The 16,894-nt window shown below is 45.6% G+C and overlaps 3 protein-coding genes across 3 annotated transcripts; 1 reads left to right on the top strand and 2 right to left on the bottom strand.

The window, feature by feature from the left end:
• Positions 1–484: 484 nt before the first annotated feature.
• On the bottom strand, positions 485–6,643 carry LOC117866836 (zinc finger CCCH domain-containing protein 17). Its single transcript, XM_034751129.2, has 9 exons — positions 5,935–6,643; positions 5,762–5,857; positions 5,574–5,663; positions 5,232–5,333; positions 4,995–5,141; positions 4,017–4,136; positions 3,841–3,900; positions 1,358–1,455; positions 485–1,273 (listed from the first exon to the last, which is right to left on the bottom strand). The coding sequence occupies exons 1-9, from the start codon at positions 6,370–6,372 to the stop codon at positions 1,138–1,140; spliced, it is 1,287 nt and encodes a 428-aa protein (XP_034607020.1). The 5' UTR covers positions 6,373–6,643; the 3' UTR covers positions 485–1,137.
• Positions 6,644–8,604: 1,961 nt separating this feature from the next.
• On the top strand, positions 8,605–10,046 carry LOC117841537 (uncharacterized). The gene is made up of 2 exons (XM_034721939.2): positions 8,605–9,246; positions 9,527–10,046. Exons 1-2 carry the CDS (start codon positions 8,734–8,736, stop codon positions 9,800–9,802), a joined length of 789 nt encoding a protein of 262 aa, XP_034577830.1. The 5' UTR covers positions 8,605–8,733; the 3' UTR covers positions 9,803–10,046.
• Positions 10,047–14,999: 4,953 nt separating this feature from the next.
• On the bottom strand, positions 15,000–16,076 carry LOC117862483 (dehydration-responsive element-binding protein 1G). The gene has a single exon (XM_034745973.2). It carries the CDS (start codon positions 16,065–16,067, stop codon positions 15,321–15,323), a length of 747 nt encoding a protein of 248 aa, XP_034601864.2. The 5' UTR covers positions 16,068–16,076; the 3' UTR covers positions 15,000–15,320.
• Positions 16,077–16,894: the final 818 nt, after the last annotated feature.

The raw sequence follows: 16,894 nt of genomic DNA, 5'->3' as shown, positions 1-16,894 counted from the left end.
TTCCTGTCCTGTCCAACTTCTCAACAAAAGCTTTCTGCTTATGATTTGAGAACACTGGTGAAGAACCACCGAGAAGCACAGCCCGTGGCCTCTCCAGAATCTGTCATGACTCACGATCAATCATTAACAAACCGATGCGTCCGTTATGGTTCGTTACACGTTGGGCGTTACGAAAGTTTTCAACTTTTTTCTGGGGCCGCATTCTAGTTCTAGCAATTCAAATGGGCCGAAGCAATAGCGGTCCATCCAAGTAACCCAACTTTTTGCCCGGCAACGGGTCATGGATGGAATGGAAGGAAGTAACAGAGACAGAGGGAATCAAGTACTGACATCAAAATAGATAGCAGCGACCCGGCTCTGGTGCAGCAAAGGTAAAATATCGTGCTCAGATGAACTCTGAAACGAAGAAAAATAGCATGCACACATTTTACCGTTGCTACCATTTCTGATCCAAATAAGCATGCAAGCACAGTACAGCACCACGTAGTCCACAATTCCAATTGATTGCATAATTTGTTCTCTCAGATTCAGCAACAAATACAAACAATACCATCAACAAATACCCCGCTGCTATCCAAACAAAAATCTAGATAAATATTGGTACACAAGCTTTGCCTTGAGCTCCCGAATACTTTGAGCTGCCCTTGCTGCCACTCACCGAGCCGAATGAAGTTACAAGAACTGAAATGATCAGTTTAGCAAAAAAGTGATCGTTCAACAGTTCTGAAAAAGAAAGATGCCCATAGTCCTCAAACAATGAAGAATGGCCTTCTGAGAAAAACCACCAGTTCCTCGTGTACAAATGCAGCTGAACAAACCCTTTAGATTAGCATATCCTTTTGAAACTGTCAGCACCTCCAAGCAATGATCAGATACTTGCTGGTTCCAGTGCTTTACAAATTACAAGCAATTATTTCCATATCTTGAAATTCATACCAGGACAAAACTACAGTCTAACAGACTCTGCTTGTGCCAGCATGAACTGCCAGCCAGATCAACTGAATCTTGTATCCTTTGCGAATAAATGTAGGGCATATCACAAAAAGGAACTGGCCGCCAACCACAACTCATTATGCATATTTGCGAGAACTTCCTCATGAAATACACGAGTGAAACTATTCTAGCACATTATGTTCGTTAGGTCTGGGCTCCATCTACCCATTGCCAAACCTTCAGCTCACCAGTTCCATCCCCGGTAAAAAATAAACCAGCAGGACCCATTTGTATTGCCCTAATTTCTTGTTTGGAGAATATTCGGCCCCTATCACTGAACCTGTAAAACAAGCAAGAGTCACTTCTGATAACATCATTAGAAATAGAACGCATGAAAAACATCTTAGTATGACAGCTTGCTTACGATGGCAGATCATATAGGCGGACAGTATTGTCATTTAATGAACATAGTAGCACAGGTTTTGACTGTGCATCAGGCATACCACTGAGAGCAAGTGCACCCTAAAGATGGAAGAAAACCATTAGCATAAAAACATAAGAAAGGACAACACAGCATTGCATGTTCAAAAAAAATAAAGGCAAAGATGATCATGAACACTGTTGAAAAAGAAATGTTAAAGTGGTGACAAAATGAAACAGATTCTCATGCACAGTAATGAGTACAGACAGAAGTTATAGTTCTCATTTCAAAAAATCCAAAAAAAAAGAACAGTATGGATATAGCAGTTGTTATTGGTTTTAAAGTTGAGTACAGTAACTACTTAACATCACGATTTCAGGGTGTTGGTGATTAAAAATACTATTCTCAATTACCCCTTAGGAAGATTAAGGCATTTTAAGGACTTAGTGCGTGGTGGGTATGGGAAATATAACATCAAAGAACCTTCTGTCTGCAGGCTAAACCCTTTTATTGGAAGTTGTAGGGCATTTTATAATATCTTTGCAGGTCGGTGTTTCATTTCTACCTGTTAGGGGTGGCACTTTTCAGTTAAGGCCTTAAGGGGCATTTGTGTTTGTGCGGTTGTGCCCCTACTTTGTAGGCTAATGGTGAGATAAGATAAGAGTTCACCCCAATTCCGTTCAGATCAGTTGAAGGTGTCAAATCAGCTATAAAAAGACAAGTTTGCCCATGCGGATTTGCCCCTACCTTTCTGAGTACTATATGATTTTATCCCACTTTGATATCAAACATCCGGATAGCATTTTGACAGAGTTAAAAATTATTTTGACAACACAACTTGACAAAAATTGCATAATTTAAATATGGCCAGACTTTGACAAATTCTGAGAAAATTTTGATAGCATTACAACAGCAACTTTGATAGCCAAATCAAATCCAGCACATCAATCCATCTCCCTCACGGTACCAATCTCTCTTAGCGGCAGCCAAAAATCAATAAAATTTCTTTCCCAAAATCCCAAGCACCAGCCTCCGTTCCTCTCACAGGAGAAATCAACAAGAATCTGCCACCAATCCAGAGCAGAGCAGAGAGCACCATCGGCAGGCACATGGACGCCCCCAGCCCCTCTAAGATGATCTCATGCCACAGGTGGAGCACCTCTATGAGCATACCATCCTTTTGGAAGCTCCACCTTGAGGAGCTCTAGCCTCACACACCCTAGCGCCTACATGTCAAAAAGGTCAGGCCATAGCAGCGGCTGCCCATGGGCTGCTCCGGCTCGTGCTACCACAGAGTGCCGACGAACGATACCTCTGGATACAGCGGCCGCGCAAGCATGACCAGCACTATGCATCCAACCAAAAGGGCAGCACTCGGATGTGGCCGGAGGACAGGGGTCTTATGCATGGGGCCAAGGTCGGGCGATTATCTACTGTGGTAAGATCTAGGTGACAGCTGGCATGGGATGAGCAGCGTTTCAGATTCTCAGGGGTTAGCAGGGCCAATGGGCATTGGGTTATGGCAGCCTTCCTGCACGGCACACCGCACGCACTGCATCCTAGGCGGCCCGTAGTGCCCCAACGCCAGAAGCCACCAGCCACCAGCCAAGCAATGGTGACGGCTCGGAGACGCGGCCGCTACCTGACAATGACGGCCACCAACGGCGCAGGAGCAGACAACCCATCGAGGTTGAGCCACCCTGCCACCACCTCAGCTGCGCCGGCCATTCCCGCCCGTGCCACCTCCGCCTGGCCTCTCTTGAGCAATGGAGTCACAAGGGAGGGAGGAAATGCACGAGTATGTGTGGATAAGCTTAGGGGTAGTACTGCCTTTTCCAATTGCTCTGAATATTTTTTTCCATTTATAAAAAAGGAGGGGTAAAATCACAAAGTTAAAAAAGGAAAGCAAAATCACAATCGGAGTTCACAGATGGGGCAAGAACACCAAATTCCCTTCAGTTAACTATAAATATGACTGAATAAAGGCCTGTCGTGATTCTTTTATTGCACAACCATCAAGAAGTGGAAAACCAGCTAGGTTAGGCTTGTCTGTTCATCTCCAGCTACTTCTGCTATAAGGGTACAAATCTAGTATATGTTAGCTAAATATCAGTGAACCTAAATTACATATTAAACAAAAGTATTATATATCAACATATTGAATTGCTGGTCTAGTCCTTATATCGGTCCACCTTAGACAGGTTCAATATATCAGTTACTCCCTCCGTTTCAAAATGTAGGTCATTTTGACTTTTCTAGATGCATAGATTTTGCTATGCACCTAAATATAGGGTTAGTCTAGATACATAGCAAAATCTATGTATCTAGAAAAGCCAAAACGACCTACATTTTGAAACGGAGGAAGTATGTTTCAACAAGACAATAACGATATCTCAGTGGTTAGCACTGGCGGGTAAGAATACAGACTATAATAGCACAACACAAACTGGGTGCAATGAAGACGGTACTAGTGTAGGGTCTTTTACCTGCTCCTCTTTGTGTGTGTATGTTACTTCCAAGTTTCCAGTCTCTGTAGCTGCCCAAACCTGCACCAAAATAAATATTAGAACCATGAACAGCATTGAGAAGGGCAACATCTGAAATATGAATACATAAATTTATGAAATTACTAAACAAAATGAAGGCAAGGATGGGAACTAACTTTTATTGTTTGATCCAAAGAGCAAGATAATAGAAACTGATCCCAGCAAAGCACAGACATAACAACATCGGTATGATCAGAAAGAGTCTGTATGCACTGCAATGTTGCCAAATCCCACACCTGAAATTCACACGTTTTGTTATTATTATTTGTAAAAATGAAGTGAACAAAAAAGACAAGGAAACTTCTGTTGTCTTGATAGGAAAAGGTAATATGCAATAAAATAACACCTGACAGCTATCACTAGCAATGAATTCAATTGACAAAGTCGTGCACATAACAACACAAGTGATATCCCATTCTCCTAAAAAGTGAAGACATCAAAATGCTGGAGTAACAAGCATTCATTGCACTGAGAATAAATTCAACTTTCAGATATACCACCACTAGGACATTGAACCAACACTGGCATGGGTATTTTTTGGCAATTTAATTCTCCAGTACTATTTTCTTTTCTTTTCTTTCTTTTTTTCAAACACTAGCTGCAAATATTCAGCAGCCAATTGAAATATCAACACAAAACGTCCAAGCGAACATGCTACCACAAGGAATCAAGGGATTGCCAACTGCAGATACTATATGATACATGCTGGTACCACCTATATAATAATAGTGCCTCTTTGTGAACAAGTTTGCACCAGCATTAAGTTTCAACATTTTCCTGAACTTATTTTTACTGAATACTAGCAGACATTCATCCGCTGATCTTAGTCATAATCCATTGTTTATCTGATTGTTATTAGAACTCACAAATAGCTCTGCCACCTAAACACTAGAGAAACTTATAGTTGTGTTGAGTATGAGTAATTAATTGAACATGCACCGAAAAACTTCGACTACGAGGAACAGAAATGATAAGAAGCAATACATCATTATGTGAATAGCCAAACATCAAGAAATTAAAATCTCAAACGCAACATATACTCCTGCGTAAATTGAATCTATCTTAAAATGAGGATGTGAACAAGTTTGCCATACTCTGATTGTTTTATCCATTGAAGCAGAATAAAGCCTCATGCCTCCTACTATTAATGAAACAACAGCAAGCTTATGGCCATCAAGAGAAGCAGCTGGCTCAAAACGGTTAGTTGCAGCACTAAATCTCCATGCCAAAATCCTACCATCCTGCAAAAAGTGCACCAAAAGAGAATCAAGTAAATGAAGAATCAAAAGCTTCAAGACAAACAAAGATAACCCGAAGGATGAAAATCTTACTTGTGTTGCAGCAAAGAGTAGCTCACTGGCAACAGCGAGTGCATAGACTTGCCCAGTTGGTCCTGTAAGATCCATTACCGCTGATGTTTGCGTATTCCAGACCTGAAGTAATAGATCATGTATTCACACACATGCAGAACACCAGTGGTGACGAATTACAGAATTTAAAAAGAACTAGGGGAGTAGCAGTGGTGCATGGTGTCCAATCACTGACTAGGTGGGCTACACAGGTAATTAGATGCTAAGCAGGAGAGTCATGCATAAAGCCTATCGCATGATGGGCTAGGTGGCCCCAAGTTCTGAAACAGTGAGTAATGCACAAATTTGAAGTATATTACTTACCTTCACCGCATCAGGTATTCCAACAAATAACCATGGACCTTCGCTGATCATACACCCAACCTCGCGACCCATAGGGCTGACACCGGCACACTAACAGACCACCAACAGCAAAGAAGTACTGAATTCTTGTTTTTTCATAAGGAACATACAAAACTCTCGAAGATTCAATCTAATGATGCCTCAGCTACCTGCCCGGTTTGGCAATCCCACATGCGAACAGTTCCATCCTTACTCCCAGAATATAGCTTGTCCGACCCGGTGGGCAGTGCAATGCCCGTGACACCCTGACTCAAGAGCATTTCAGTTAGCAACGTTTCATGCTTTACCAGACAGGCTAATTGGCAATTGGGATTAAGCATACCTTCTCGTGGCCCTTGAGCAGGGTGAGCATTGTGATACTATCGCTTATGCAGTAGCTGTGGGGATAGCGGCACCTCTCGCCATAGCTGCAATCGGTACCGGCGAGGAAGTACTTGCAGGGCCTGTCGGGCGGCCTGTGGGCCGCAGTCCCGCTGCCGCCTCCAGGGCCCCTCCCCCATCTATTGTGACCGCCACCTCCTCGTCCCCCTGAGTTGGGGTTGCGCCAGACGTTCCCCCCGGGTCCAGACGGGCGCTTGGGCGGCGCCGCCGCCTCGGGGAGCTCGCTGTGGAGGTAGGGGCACGGGAAGCGATTGCACCGCCCGGCACGCCAGTAGTTGCAGACCTTCCCGGTGGTAGATGACGGGCCGCCGCCGGAGCCCGGGCCGAGGCGATTGTGCACGCGCTTGTTGCCGAATCGCCCGTCGGTCTCTACGTCCATGGGCGGCGCCGACTAGGGTTTGCTGGCTCGGAAGCAGAGGTATATGGGGGGCGCAGCCTACGATTGGGCGCGCGCGGCGGCGGGGAAGTCGGATGGATGGATAGATAGATAGGTTTATGAGGTAGTCGGTCGCGACGCGGCGATGGCTCGCCGGAGCGGGTGGGGAGATCCGGATCGGAGAGGAAGGGGGCGGTGGCCCGATTGCTGGGTCGGGTTTAGCTCGCGCGCGCGGTCGCGGGCGGAACCGAGGGCCCGACTCCGGCTATTGATTGTGTTTTCCGCACGCGGCCCATAGGTGGCAGCTTACGCCGCCGCCGACGGACGGCTGGGATGGTCGATTTCTATTTTTTTCCCCAAATATAATAAGGAAAAAAATGGGAAAGTGGGGCCCAGCTTCGACTTCTAGCTCCTTCGAGAAGCGAAACGGGCTCAAGCAATTAGCTAGCGCATAGACATTTTCTAATAGTAGCCAAATTAATTTCGCCCTGTACACCAAACAAGAATGTAGTACTAGTATGTAGCTATTTTTTCTTTTTTCTAAATGTGAGTACTAGAATTCGAACTATGCTGGGCTTCTAAAACATTGTTTTAAGTAATTAGAGAATAATAGGGTGACAACACAAGAAATTAGGAAGCGTGGAATGACGACATCTACATGGAATGATGTAAAAGTAATGGTAGAGGTTATGGGCGAGAGGCTGGGTCGACGGCCCTGACGGGAAGCACTGTACTCTCAAACCCTTTGTGCAAGATAATGTGCTTTTCTAAAATTATGTTAAGGGAAAAAAGAACAGAACTATAGTGTTTGGGTGTGATCAAGCGGCTGATGTAGTAGTCAAGTGGCAGCCGACGGTGATGTTGAGTTGTGGAGTTTAGCGTGGCTGAGTGGTATTAGTATTGGAGTAGTAGCTTGGAGTCTGCGGTGTTTCGAGTGTTTGTTTGAGTTGCTTGTGTTTAGGTGGTCCTCAGCTTTCATGCCTAGTTCGTAAAAAAAAGTATTTGGTATTTTGGATCAGTTTGAGCAATATATATTTCTCTGGATACGAATGGGCAACAAAATTATTTTTTTTTGAAATTCACTAACTGTTTTCCTTTTCCTAAATTGGTTAATATCTTTTTCAGTAAATTATTTTAGTAATACTTAAAGCGTTGGTCAGGTCAAATTTGGCCTAGCCCATTTTCCGGAGAGGGTCTGGCCCAATTGCCTAGGCAAGATCGGGTATAAATCCATGTAAAATGCAATAGGCTAGATCCTTTGACAAGAAAATCTGGAATTTTTTTTATTTTTTTATTTTTTATTTTAGCATTTTGCAAAAATATATAGTCGGATGAAAAAATTGCAAAACTAGGCTATTGTCGCCGGCTGGGCCGGCGGTAACCCTTACCACCCCGTCGGCCCAGCCGGCGGTAACGGGTACACCCCTCCGCACACACTTTCAAAAAATCATAACTAATTCATATAAACTTGGATGGAGATAAAATTTATATAAAAATTGTAGATCTCGACGAGATCTACAACTTTGTAGTTAAAACTTTTTTCATTTGATGTCATATTAGTGCTCAAATAATCAACACAAATTTCAGATCCAAAATTCAATTTTTAGATCTGAAATTGGGCAGCACACTTTCAAAAAATGATAACTAATTCATACGAGCTCAGATAGAAATAAGATTTATATGAAAATTATAGCCCTCGACGAGATTTACAACTTTGTAGTTCAAACTATTTTCATTTGGAGCCATTTAATTGCTGAAATAATCAACACAAGTTTCAGATCTAAAAATTAAATTTTAGATCTGAAACTTGTATCGATTATTTGAGCATCAATATGATATCAAATGAAAAAAGTTTTAAGTAGATCTCGTCGAGGTCTTTAAGTTTTATATAAAGTTTATCTCCATTCGAATTAATATGAATTAGTTATAATTTTTTGAAAATGTGGTGCGGAGGGGTGTACCTGTTACCGCCGGGCCCTTCCGCCGGCCCAACCGCCCTTTACCCCGCCTGGGCTGGCGGTAAGGCCGGCGAGTTTTGCAATTTTTTCATCCGACTATATATTTTTACAAAATACTAAAATAAAAAATAAAAAAATAAAAAAATCTTTTGGAAGGCCTGATACTTGCATAGCAAGGCCCACTTCTTGGAACCGACTAGTTCCTGGCAAATTCCAGGCCTTTTTTTTATAAAGAAATTCCAGGCCTTGGGAAAATGGATGACAAAAGCAGCGGCAACAAATCGAAGCGATAAGGCCATGGCCATCGAAGGCCATTGCTGCCTCATATACCCCGCGGAAAGCATCATCGTCGCTTCGTCAGCTGCTTTTCACCGCCGCTGCCGTGCCACCGTGCGCGCACGCCCAAATGGCAGCCGGCAGCATCAAAACCTTCTCGCGAGACCTCTCAACCCTGCAAAGACTCGCGAATCCGAGACAACCGCGCGCTTACTCCGCTGCTGGTGCGCACCGGAGACTCCCACGGCCGCCGTCGATAAGACGCGGGGCCGCGGTGGTAGCATGCGCCCCCGGAAGCGAGCAGCGATCCTCCCCCGCCATCGCCACGCAGCAAGCGCGGCCCGGCACCGGCACGCTTAGCGTCGAGTTTCGGACGCGGGAGGGATGCCGGCTCGGCATCGCCAGGTACCCGGACTTCGTGTACAACGCGCAGGGCGGCCGCGGCGTGGGCGCGGCGCGCGGCGCCGAGAGCGGGGAGGACGGCAACGGCACGGTGCTCGTCGACTTCGACGTGGCGAGTCTGTACATCCCGCCCATGTCCGGCGCGACGACCAGGTTCCTCGGCCTGCCGCTGCCGCCGTTCCTCAAGATCGACATCTTGCCCGAGGCCCTTGGCGGAACCATCGACCGAGCCACTGGTCAGGTAACACTGCAGTCTGCACTCTGCAGACACCATCGTTCTCTCATTCTCTGCATCCACCCACCTGTAGTATTTTTGGCTATCAGGCATTAGAGTGCGGAGTATTATCTGCTATTCCAAGAGGAATCGCGTTGTTTAGTTCCGGTAATCAGAATATGTGATGAACAAGTTCAGAAGTCAGCTATGGCTGATTTCTTTAGCTGCTTAGTGAAATGACGCGCAGAAACGTCCTCCGAGAAAAAAAAATGGTGTTGACGAGCACTGTACTCATCTTCCTTTGCAGGTTGATCTCAAGTTCAGGTCGAGGTTCTGTTTCTCGGTGGGGAGCATCTACAAAGCGCCGCCTTTGTTCATCGACACAACACTGACCTCCGAGGAATCCAGGGGAGCTATAAGATCCGGCACTGGAGAAAGAATGGACGATAAAGGGAGATGCAAGCTGGTTGGGGTGGCCGTCGTCGACCCAATCGATGACCTCTTCATGAACACATTTCTCAGCCTGCCGACCGAATGCATTGCATACCTGAACGCCACCATCTCCGTAGCCACATCTAGATGATCTTGTTTATTGCTGGTCTACATTGCAGATGCCAATAAGTTTATTTTCTTGTAAAGACTAGCCAAGACCTCTGGCACTATAATCACATAAGGAGATCGGCATGCACCTAGATCAACCATAGCACTCGAATTGTATCGGGAGGGTTGAGATGCATAACCATCATCACCAGGCCATTGACACAGTTCCAAGTATGTGTGTGACAGAACATGTGAAAAATACATAATACAAGACATCATTGTTTTCATATGGTGAAAAGTATCAACATATGGCACAAACGTGTGTAATGCCTTCATATTTTCCGCCTCTGTGCCAGTACTAATGAACCATCACCCACTGATTTTCAGATTCTGTGATTTCTTGTGTTTGAAACCTCATCACCGCCATCTTCAACAATAATAAGCTCCATTCTCAGAAATTTCTACAGACCTGCCCAGTGGGAAAAAAAACACCAAGCAGATGATCTTAGGAGGATGTCTCATAAACTTCTTATAAAAACCAACCTTTTTCTTATTCTTCACAAAAAAATATCCACAAAGTTCACTATAAATGTCTCGTTATCGATGGTGACGCCACATATACTGAAGGAATTATGTCTTTAATTCCCCGAGAAAATCCGGAAAATGCGAGTAACCATGTAGGTGAATTAGGTTCCACCATAAAGGAACCTAACCATTTGGTAAGAGATGATTATCCATAACCAAAATTTATCATAAGGATCAGATGACAAATTGCCCCTAAAACTGAACTGGTCAAGCTCTAGATAGACACATTTGGCCATAGTACAACAAAAGGCTGCTGTTGAATTGTTTCATTCTAGTTGGGGAAAAAACTTACTTTTCATCCCCGTACCATTTACGTTTGGTGAAATTATCTTTTACGTGCTTGCGCCTCTTCATCAAGTGCCAATGAAGTGCTAGCTTCTGGTCGTTATCAATCTCGAATTGACCTCCTTATCAGCAATCTATTATCTTAATATAATAGTGTTAAAAGAAGCCATCACGTTCGTCGAGAAGGTCTAGAAATTCTTATATTAATCTTAAAAAAAGAAGAATATATACCGTTGGATTTTATGAAGATCTAATGGTCTATACTAGTGCAAAGAGTCCATATCGAATACGATTAATAAATATACACCATTGATTTTAATGATGATCCGATGGCCCAAATTGAACCGGAGATTCGTTTTGCCAAGTTGGATAAATAAAGAGTCCTCGCCAATGTCAAATACAATTAATATCTAGCTAATATGACAGGATAAATATAAGTAAAGAAACTGGACTCTAGCTTCATCCGTAAAGAAATTTAGCCTATATTTAAATGGATACAATTGGACGTCCTGCCACAAATATGATGATCTTCTGGCCGGAATCAACACTTTGGTTGTTTGTCTCAGCCATTCATCTGAACATAGTCATCCCGCCGAAATCAACAAGAAGAAAATTTTCTCCCATAATCAGCACACTGTTTTCGCTTTTTTATATTCATATATTTTTTTGCTATGCACATAGATATACACTATGTCTAGCTATGTAGCAAAATCTATAAACCTAAAAATTCAAAACGACCTACAATTTGAAATGAAGGGAGTATAAGACAACTTCCTAGCCGAAACTATCCACTGTGAACATGCTATGGTCTGTATATCGTATTCACAACCATCCATCTGCCTTCTTATAGGAATTAACAAACAGCACCAGTAATCTCAACAACACTTGCTTGGAAAGATGATTTGCTAATCGAACTCAAGCATACAAGATTCGAGCAGCGGTGGCTCGAGGCATGTGCCATGGCTGGAGCACGTCATTACACTCATATTAAGAAATGTGGTCTGCAAAAGTATACAAAAAGAGGGCATATGTGGCTCTAAGTATGGAAGAGCAAGATGCAAGATAGTGTATTTCTAGAAAGGGCTCCACTGAGTTACTAGAGTCCTCTTGAATAACTAGGTTACTATAGGTTTTTAGGATGTCCTAACCGTACAAAAAGCGATTAGAGAGGGCTCGACTTGGAGAGCGCCACGACAATGAGCAAGGGAATTAGGTCACAACAATGACAAGAATTTTATGCAGCCATGTCGAACAAGCGACGTGATTCTAACTTAGTCACCAGTTCAAGTATCACCATGACACATGGCCTAGCACAGTCGCTACCATTTAGGCATCGCAATCACCACCAGCAACGACGATAAGCATTGAGATGGTGATGTCTATCTATTAAGAATTGTGATTAGTAGACTCCCGGCTGGCTGAGAGCTGAATATTTAGGAGACATGAATAACAATATAGTTGCAGCATAGTGGCGATGTGATATGGAACAAAGCTACTCAAAATCAATATTTGACACGCACGCCCGTCTGAAGTAGTATTGTTCAACACTCACTGTTGGGGACACATGCTGGATGATCGTGGCATTGCGGGCTGAGCTTTTAGGGAGCAGAGGCAAGGCAGGAGAGAGAGGCAACGTGAGCACATGATACTATTTGGAGTTGCTGCACTCCATATTTTTTAATCCACTCAAAAAAATTCACGTTGGATTAACTCCATCGATTTCTGAAGCCGCTATGGATCCCAAAAAAACCCCTTAGTCGAGACCATTAGGACCAAAACAATTATAATAATATGATTAAACAAAACTATTTGCATATATTACACTACTAGAAAGCGAAACATCGATCCTCAAAAAAAAAATCGAAACAAATTGGTCCTGAGAGGTCTAAATTTTGTACTCCCTCGGAGACCTTTTAATCCCGATTGTTAACACCAACCGGGACTAAGGGTCCTTAGTCCCGGTACGTAACACACTAAAATTCGTACTCCCCGGAGACCTTTTAGTCCTGGTCAACCGCGACTAAAGGGTCAGCCTAAAGGTGATCCTTTAGTCCTGATTTGTAACACAATAAATTTCATACTCCCCGAGGCCTTTTAGTCCCGGTGTTAACACCAACGGGGACTAAAGGATTCTCACGGGTGACTACAAAAGGAAAAACGCCCCCTACTCAATTAAATATGTTGTGCAGGTGAGATGTTAAGGAAGCTACACGCGAGAAAAGAGGTCGTGGGTTCAAATTCCATGCACCGCGCACGCGCATACTTTGCAGGAAAAATCATGTGACTTTGTAGCGTGCCCGTGTGTGGGAGCTTCCCTAGAATTTAGAATAATATTTTACTGCATAGCTCTTTAGTTCCGGTGGGCGCATAACTCTTTAGTACCAACTGGGATAAGGAGATATTTTTAGTCTTGGTTGAGTAAACCGGGACTAAAGGCTGGAACTTAATTCGTAGTCCCGGTTGGGAAAACTGGATTCTTTTTGTTTCCCAACAGCGACTGAAGATGAGTTTTCCAGTGATGTTTAAAGCTTTTCAAATCTTACGCTAAAAAAATTCTAGCTACCCGCGCTATTTGCGCAGGGTACCTTGCTAGTTGATAGTATTGAAGCCCCTGGGGACGTCAAACCCCTGCAAGAACAGAACCCATGGATTAGAAGCAGGGTGCTGATTTGTATCATCTAGAATGTTTGGAAATGCAGGAATGCGAAAGTCTTCAGACACGAGGATGACACTAGCATGCAGATTTCTAGACGATGCCGAAATGTTCTCCTCCTTTGGTCGTATAGATGTAGCAACTTCTTCACCTCTTAACTGTCTTCTTCTGGTGTTTTTCTCCTTGTATTTATTCCTTTTGCTCCTCTGTACCTTTCCTTTTTTTGATGCTTCTTGCCAGTTTATCCCTGGCTAGTAATTATTATAATGTAAAGTGTTTTCCCGATGAAATAAAGTTCAGGCAAGATAAATTTTGGAGTCTTCCTTGAAATCAGTCTGCTTGCAAGCACCAATCATCATGATTATCACTTCAAGATAAATTTATTTATTTAGCTTTGATGAAGTCATTCCACACAAGGGAATTACATTCAGTATCGAGCTTTGCTGATCTAGAACCCTGTTACATTCAGCTGCGCCTGCACGCGTAAGCAAACTGAGACGAGCCCTGGTCGTAGAGGCCAGAGACGACGTTCCCACATAGGGGCGGCGCGAACCCGCGGGAGGACTGGGTAAAAAAGAGAAGAAACACGCCGTGAGCTGGCGGTTGGCGGGGGCACTACTTCTGTTGGGTTGGAATTTGGAAGGTGGAACTCGCGGTCCGAGCCGCCCGACCCAGGGGAGGGAGGGAGCGCGCGCGACAGCGAGTGGCCGTCAGCCTCCACTCTGAGCCTGAGGCTCTGAGCTCTGAGGTGACGGGAGACCTCACTATGGTATGGACCGCTTTTTCCCGCGGCTTTGCCAGCTTAGGCCTAGAGGGAGCTTCATTGACATCGTCAAAGCCTTTTCCGTTATCAGTTGGCCATCATCAGCTCCCAAGTCTCCAACGCTAACCACGAGCTGGCACTTTGTTAAGGATAAGCAGGAAGAATGTTTTAGACCTTAAAAAAGGACTAGTGCTCATACTCGGTCAACAGAATGAAGTACAGCAGAGTTTTTATGATATCCTGAATTAATCCTGATTCAGGTTGCTTTTCTATTTTCTCACGCGTGGATTGAAGATATGCCAGAGGAGATGTGTCCATAGAAGAACTGTCATCTGTCCAGTTCAATGTGCTTCTTCCAGTAAAAGAGTTAATTGTTCTTTGCAGATCTTGCTAAAAAATGTTCTTTGCAGAATCAATACTTCATAACTTTAGCATTTTTATTTGTATCGTCCTTAACTAACCTTACTCTGTACTCTATAATAATAGGCATTTCTTTCTTGTTTAAAATGCGAGACCTAAAGGCGCGACATTGGCCTTTCCGAAAAAAACAAAAAGAAAAACAAACTAGTTAGATAATGGTTTTATCAGGCACAGATCGATGCTCTGAACAAACCCCAAGAACAAAACGAACCCAACAAAAATAAAAAGGCATTATGGTAGATCGAAGCGTCATACTTTAAATAATTTTGCATTAAAAAATTTATGGATAAAATCTACCTTTCTGAAAATCTTTCAGCAATGTAGAAATTTCAGTACTAAAACAAGTGGTAGTATTATTCATCGTTGTAGTATCGTACTATCGTTATCGAGTGCTGCAGTAAAGATTTCAAGTCTGAAGAACTACATTGACTTAGATCACGCATATAACGGATCTTCGTGATGAAGTGGTTGGTTATGAGTTCTAGCTGGATTATTTCTCATTTGTGATCCCTGAAAGATGTCAAATTCTCAATGTGCAGAAATAACACCGGGCCATTTGCAAATCCATAATATCAAACCACATGTTTTTGCTGCTTATTACACAAGTGCTCTAAGCACTCCCGAGATCACTGATCTCATGCATTGTGCAGCAACAAGGGTGATGATCTAGTGACAAACGCCCACAACTGTCTACCAAACTGAGATCGAAGCCCCAGTCTTCTGCTGCTCCTGATCACACTTCATCAGGAGAGCAGGGAAGATACATTAACATTACCGTCGAGTTCCGAAGGGAAATGGCAACCAGTACTAGGTTCCCATAGGCTGTACAGGGAAGTTCCAAACACGCGCGATTGATCAGTAGCTCCAGAGCTTAACCTCACCGTTGTCATCGTCGTCGGCGCCACTGGTGGACGAACCAGCCATGGGTGGCGGGTCAATGAGCATCCCTTGCGCCATGTCGAGGTACCCCTGCATCCCAAAGTCGAGCTTGTCATCGATAATGCAGTACGGGTCATCGAAGTTCTGCGTCGCGCTAGGCAAGGCCTCCGGCTGTGCAGCGGCGGCCTCCTCGGCGGCCACATTGCCCTGATCGGGAGGCGGCCGGAACTGGTCGGCCGCGACGGCGGCCGCCCGCCGTATCTCGTCATGGCCGGCGCCCATCGGAGGGACCCTGAGCAGGCGCGGCGAGTCGGCGAAGTTGAGGCAGGCGGCGCGGCCGCGCAGGGTGAGCGCGGCGACGTCGTGCGCGCGTGCGGCCATCTCGGCGGTCTCGAAGGTCCCGAGCCATATCCGCTGCTTGCCGTGCGGCTCCCGCACCTCGCAGACCCACCTCCCGGGGTTCCTCCGGCGGACGCCCTTGTACACCGGGTGCCGCGTCTCCTTGAACTTGGTCCGCCCGGCGCGCCGCTTGGGCGGCGCCGACGACACCGTCATGTACGAGGACGAGCCGCCGCCTGCGTCATCGCCGTCCGCGCCGCCGCCGCCGCCGGCGGCGACCGGCGACGGCGTCCCCGAGGAGTAGTCGCTGCTGAACGCGCCGACGTCCATGGCGGGTGCCCGGCGGATGCGGTGCTGAGCGGGGGGAGGAACGAGTCGGAGCATTCGATTTGAATTTGGAGGGAAAGGTGGCGGGTTATATAGGTTAGCGCGTGGAGAGGGACGTGGCCGTGTGCACTGTTCCTACGCGGTGCGGCTCGGGAGGCGCCAGCCAGGTAGCGCGACTTGATGGGTCGGAGGGACTCGGGGGAGAGGGCTCGGAGGGCTCGGAGGGTCAGTTGGGTCGGAACCAGCTGGAGCTCGCGGGGTCGGGGGACGACGGGGACGCGCGGAACGCGCAGGCATGGGATCCGAGGTGGGCCGGCTGGGCCTCCCTCTCCCCGCTCTTCTGCTGTTTAGGGCTCTTTTTTCTTTCTCTGACGGCGACGTGTGTTGAAAAGGACTCGCCGCTCTCTCTTCAGTCTCTCTGTCTCTGGTGCTGACGGGTTGGGAGGGGATGTCGCCTAGCTCTCCCAAGTGGGTAGTCTGATGCGCACTCGTGCGAGATGGATAGCTTGGGATTCTCTGTACGCCGTATGCGCTGGATCAGTGGAGCGAGCGGATGGGGAGCCACGCAGAGGATCCCGCTGCACGGTTAGGTGGCTGTTATGTTGGACTTGGTCGCCCGGGGGTTTCCAGATCGCCAATGGTGATGGAGAGCGACTCCGGCGTATCGCTGGCGTTCTTCTCCGTTTTCCAGAGCCTCTTCTTTCGTTTTCGACTGGATAAACGGCGACCGCTCTGTTGACAGTGTACGCCCGCGCAGGCTCGCAACTTGCGCGCCTTGCCGTGCTCGAGCGTCGCCGAGGAGACCCGCTACTGCAGAAATCAACCCACGTATGTAATCGCAGTAGCAGGCTGTATATGTTACTATTTGACTTCTTCTGAGCGTG

This window comes from Setaria viridis, chromosome 1 (assembly GCF_005286985.2).
Source record: "Setaria viridis chromosome 1, Setaria_viridis_v4.0, whole genome shotgun sequence".
NCBI classification, from domain to species: domain Eukaryota; kingdom Viridiplantae; phylum Streptophyta; class Magnoliopsida; order Poales; family Poaceae; genus Setaria; species Setaria viridis.
Note: the sequence above shows the minus strand (reverse complement) of the source record. Positions and strands in the feature narration are given on the sequence as shown.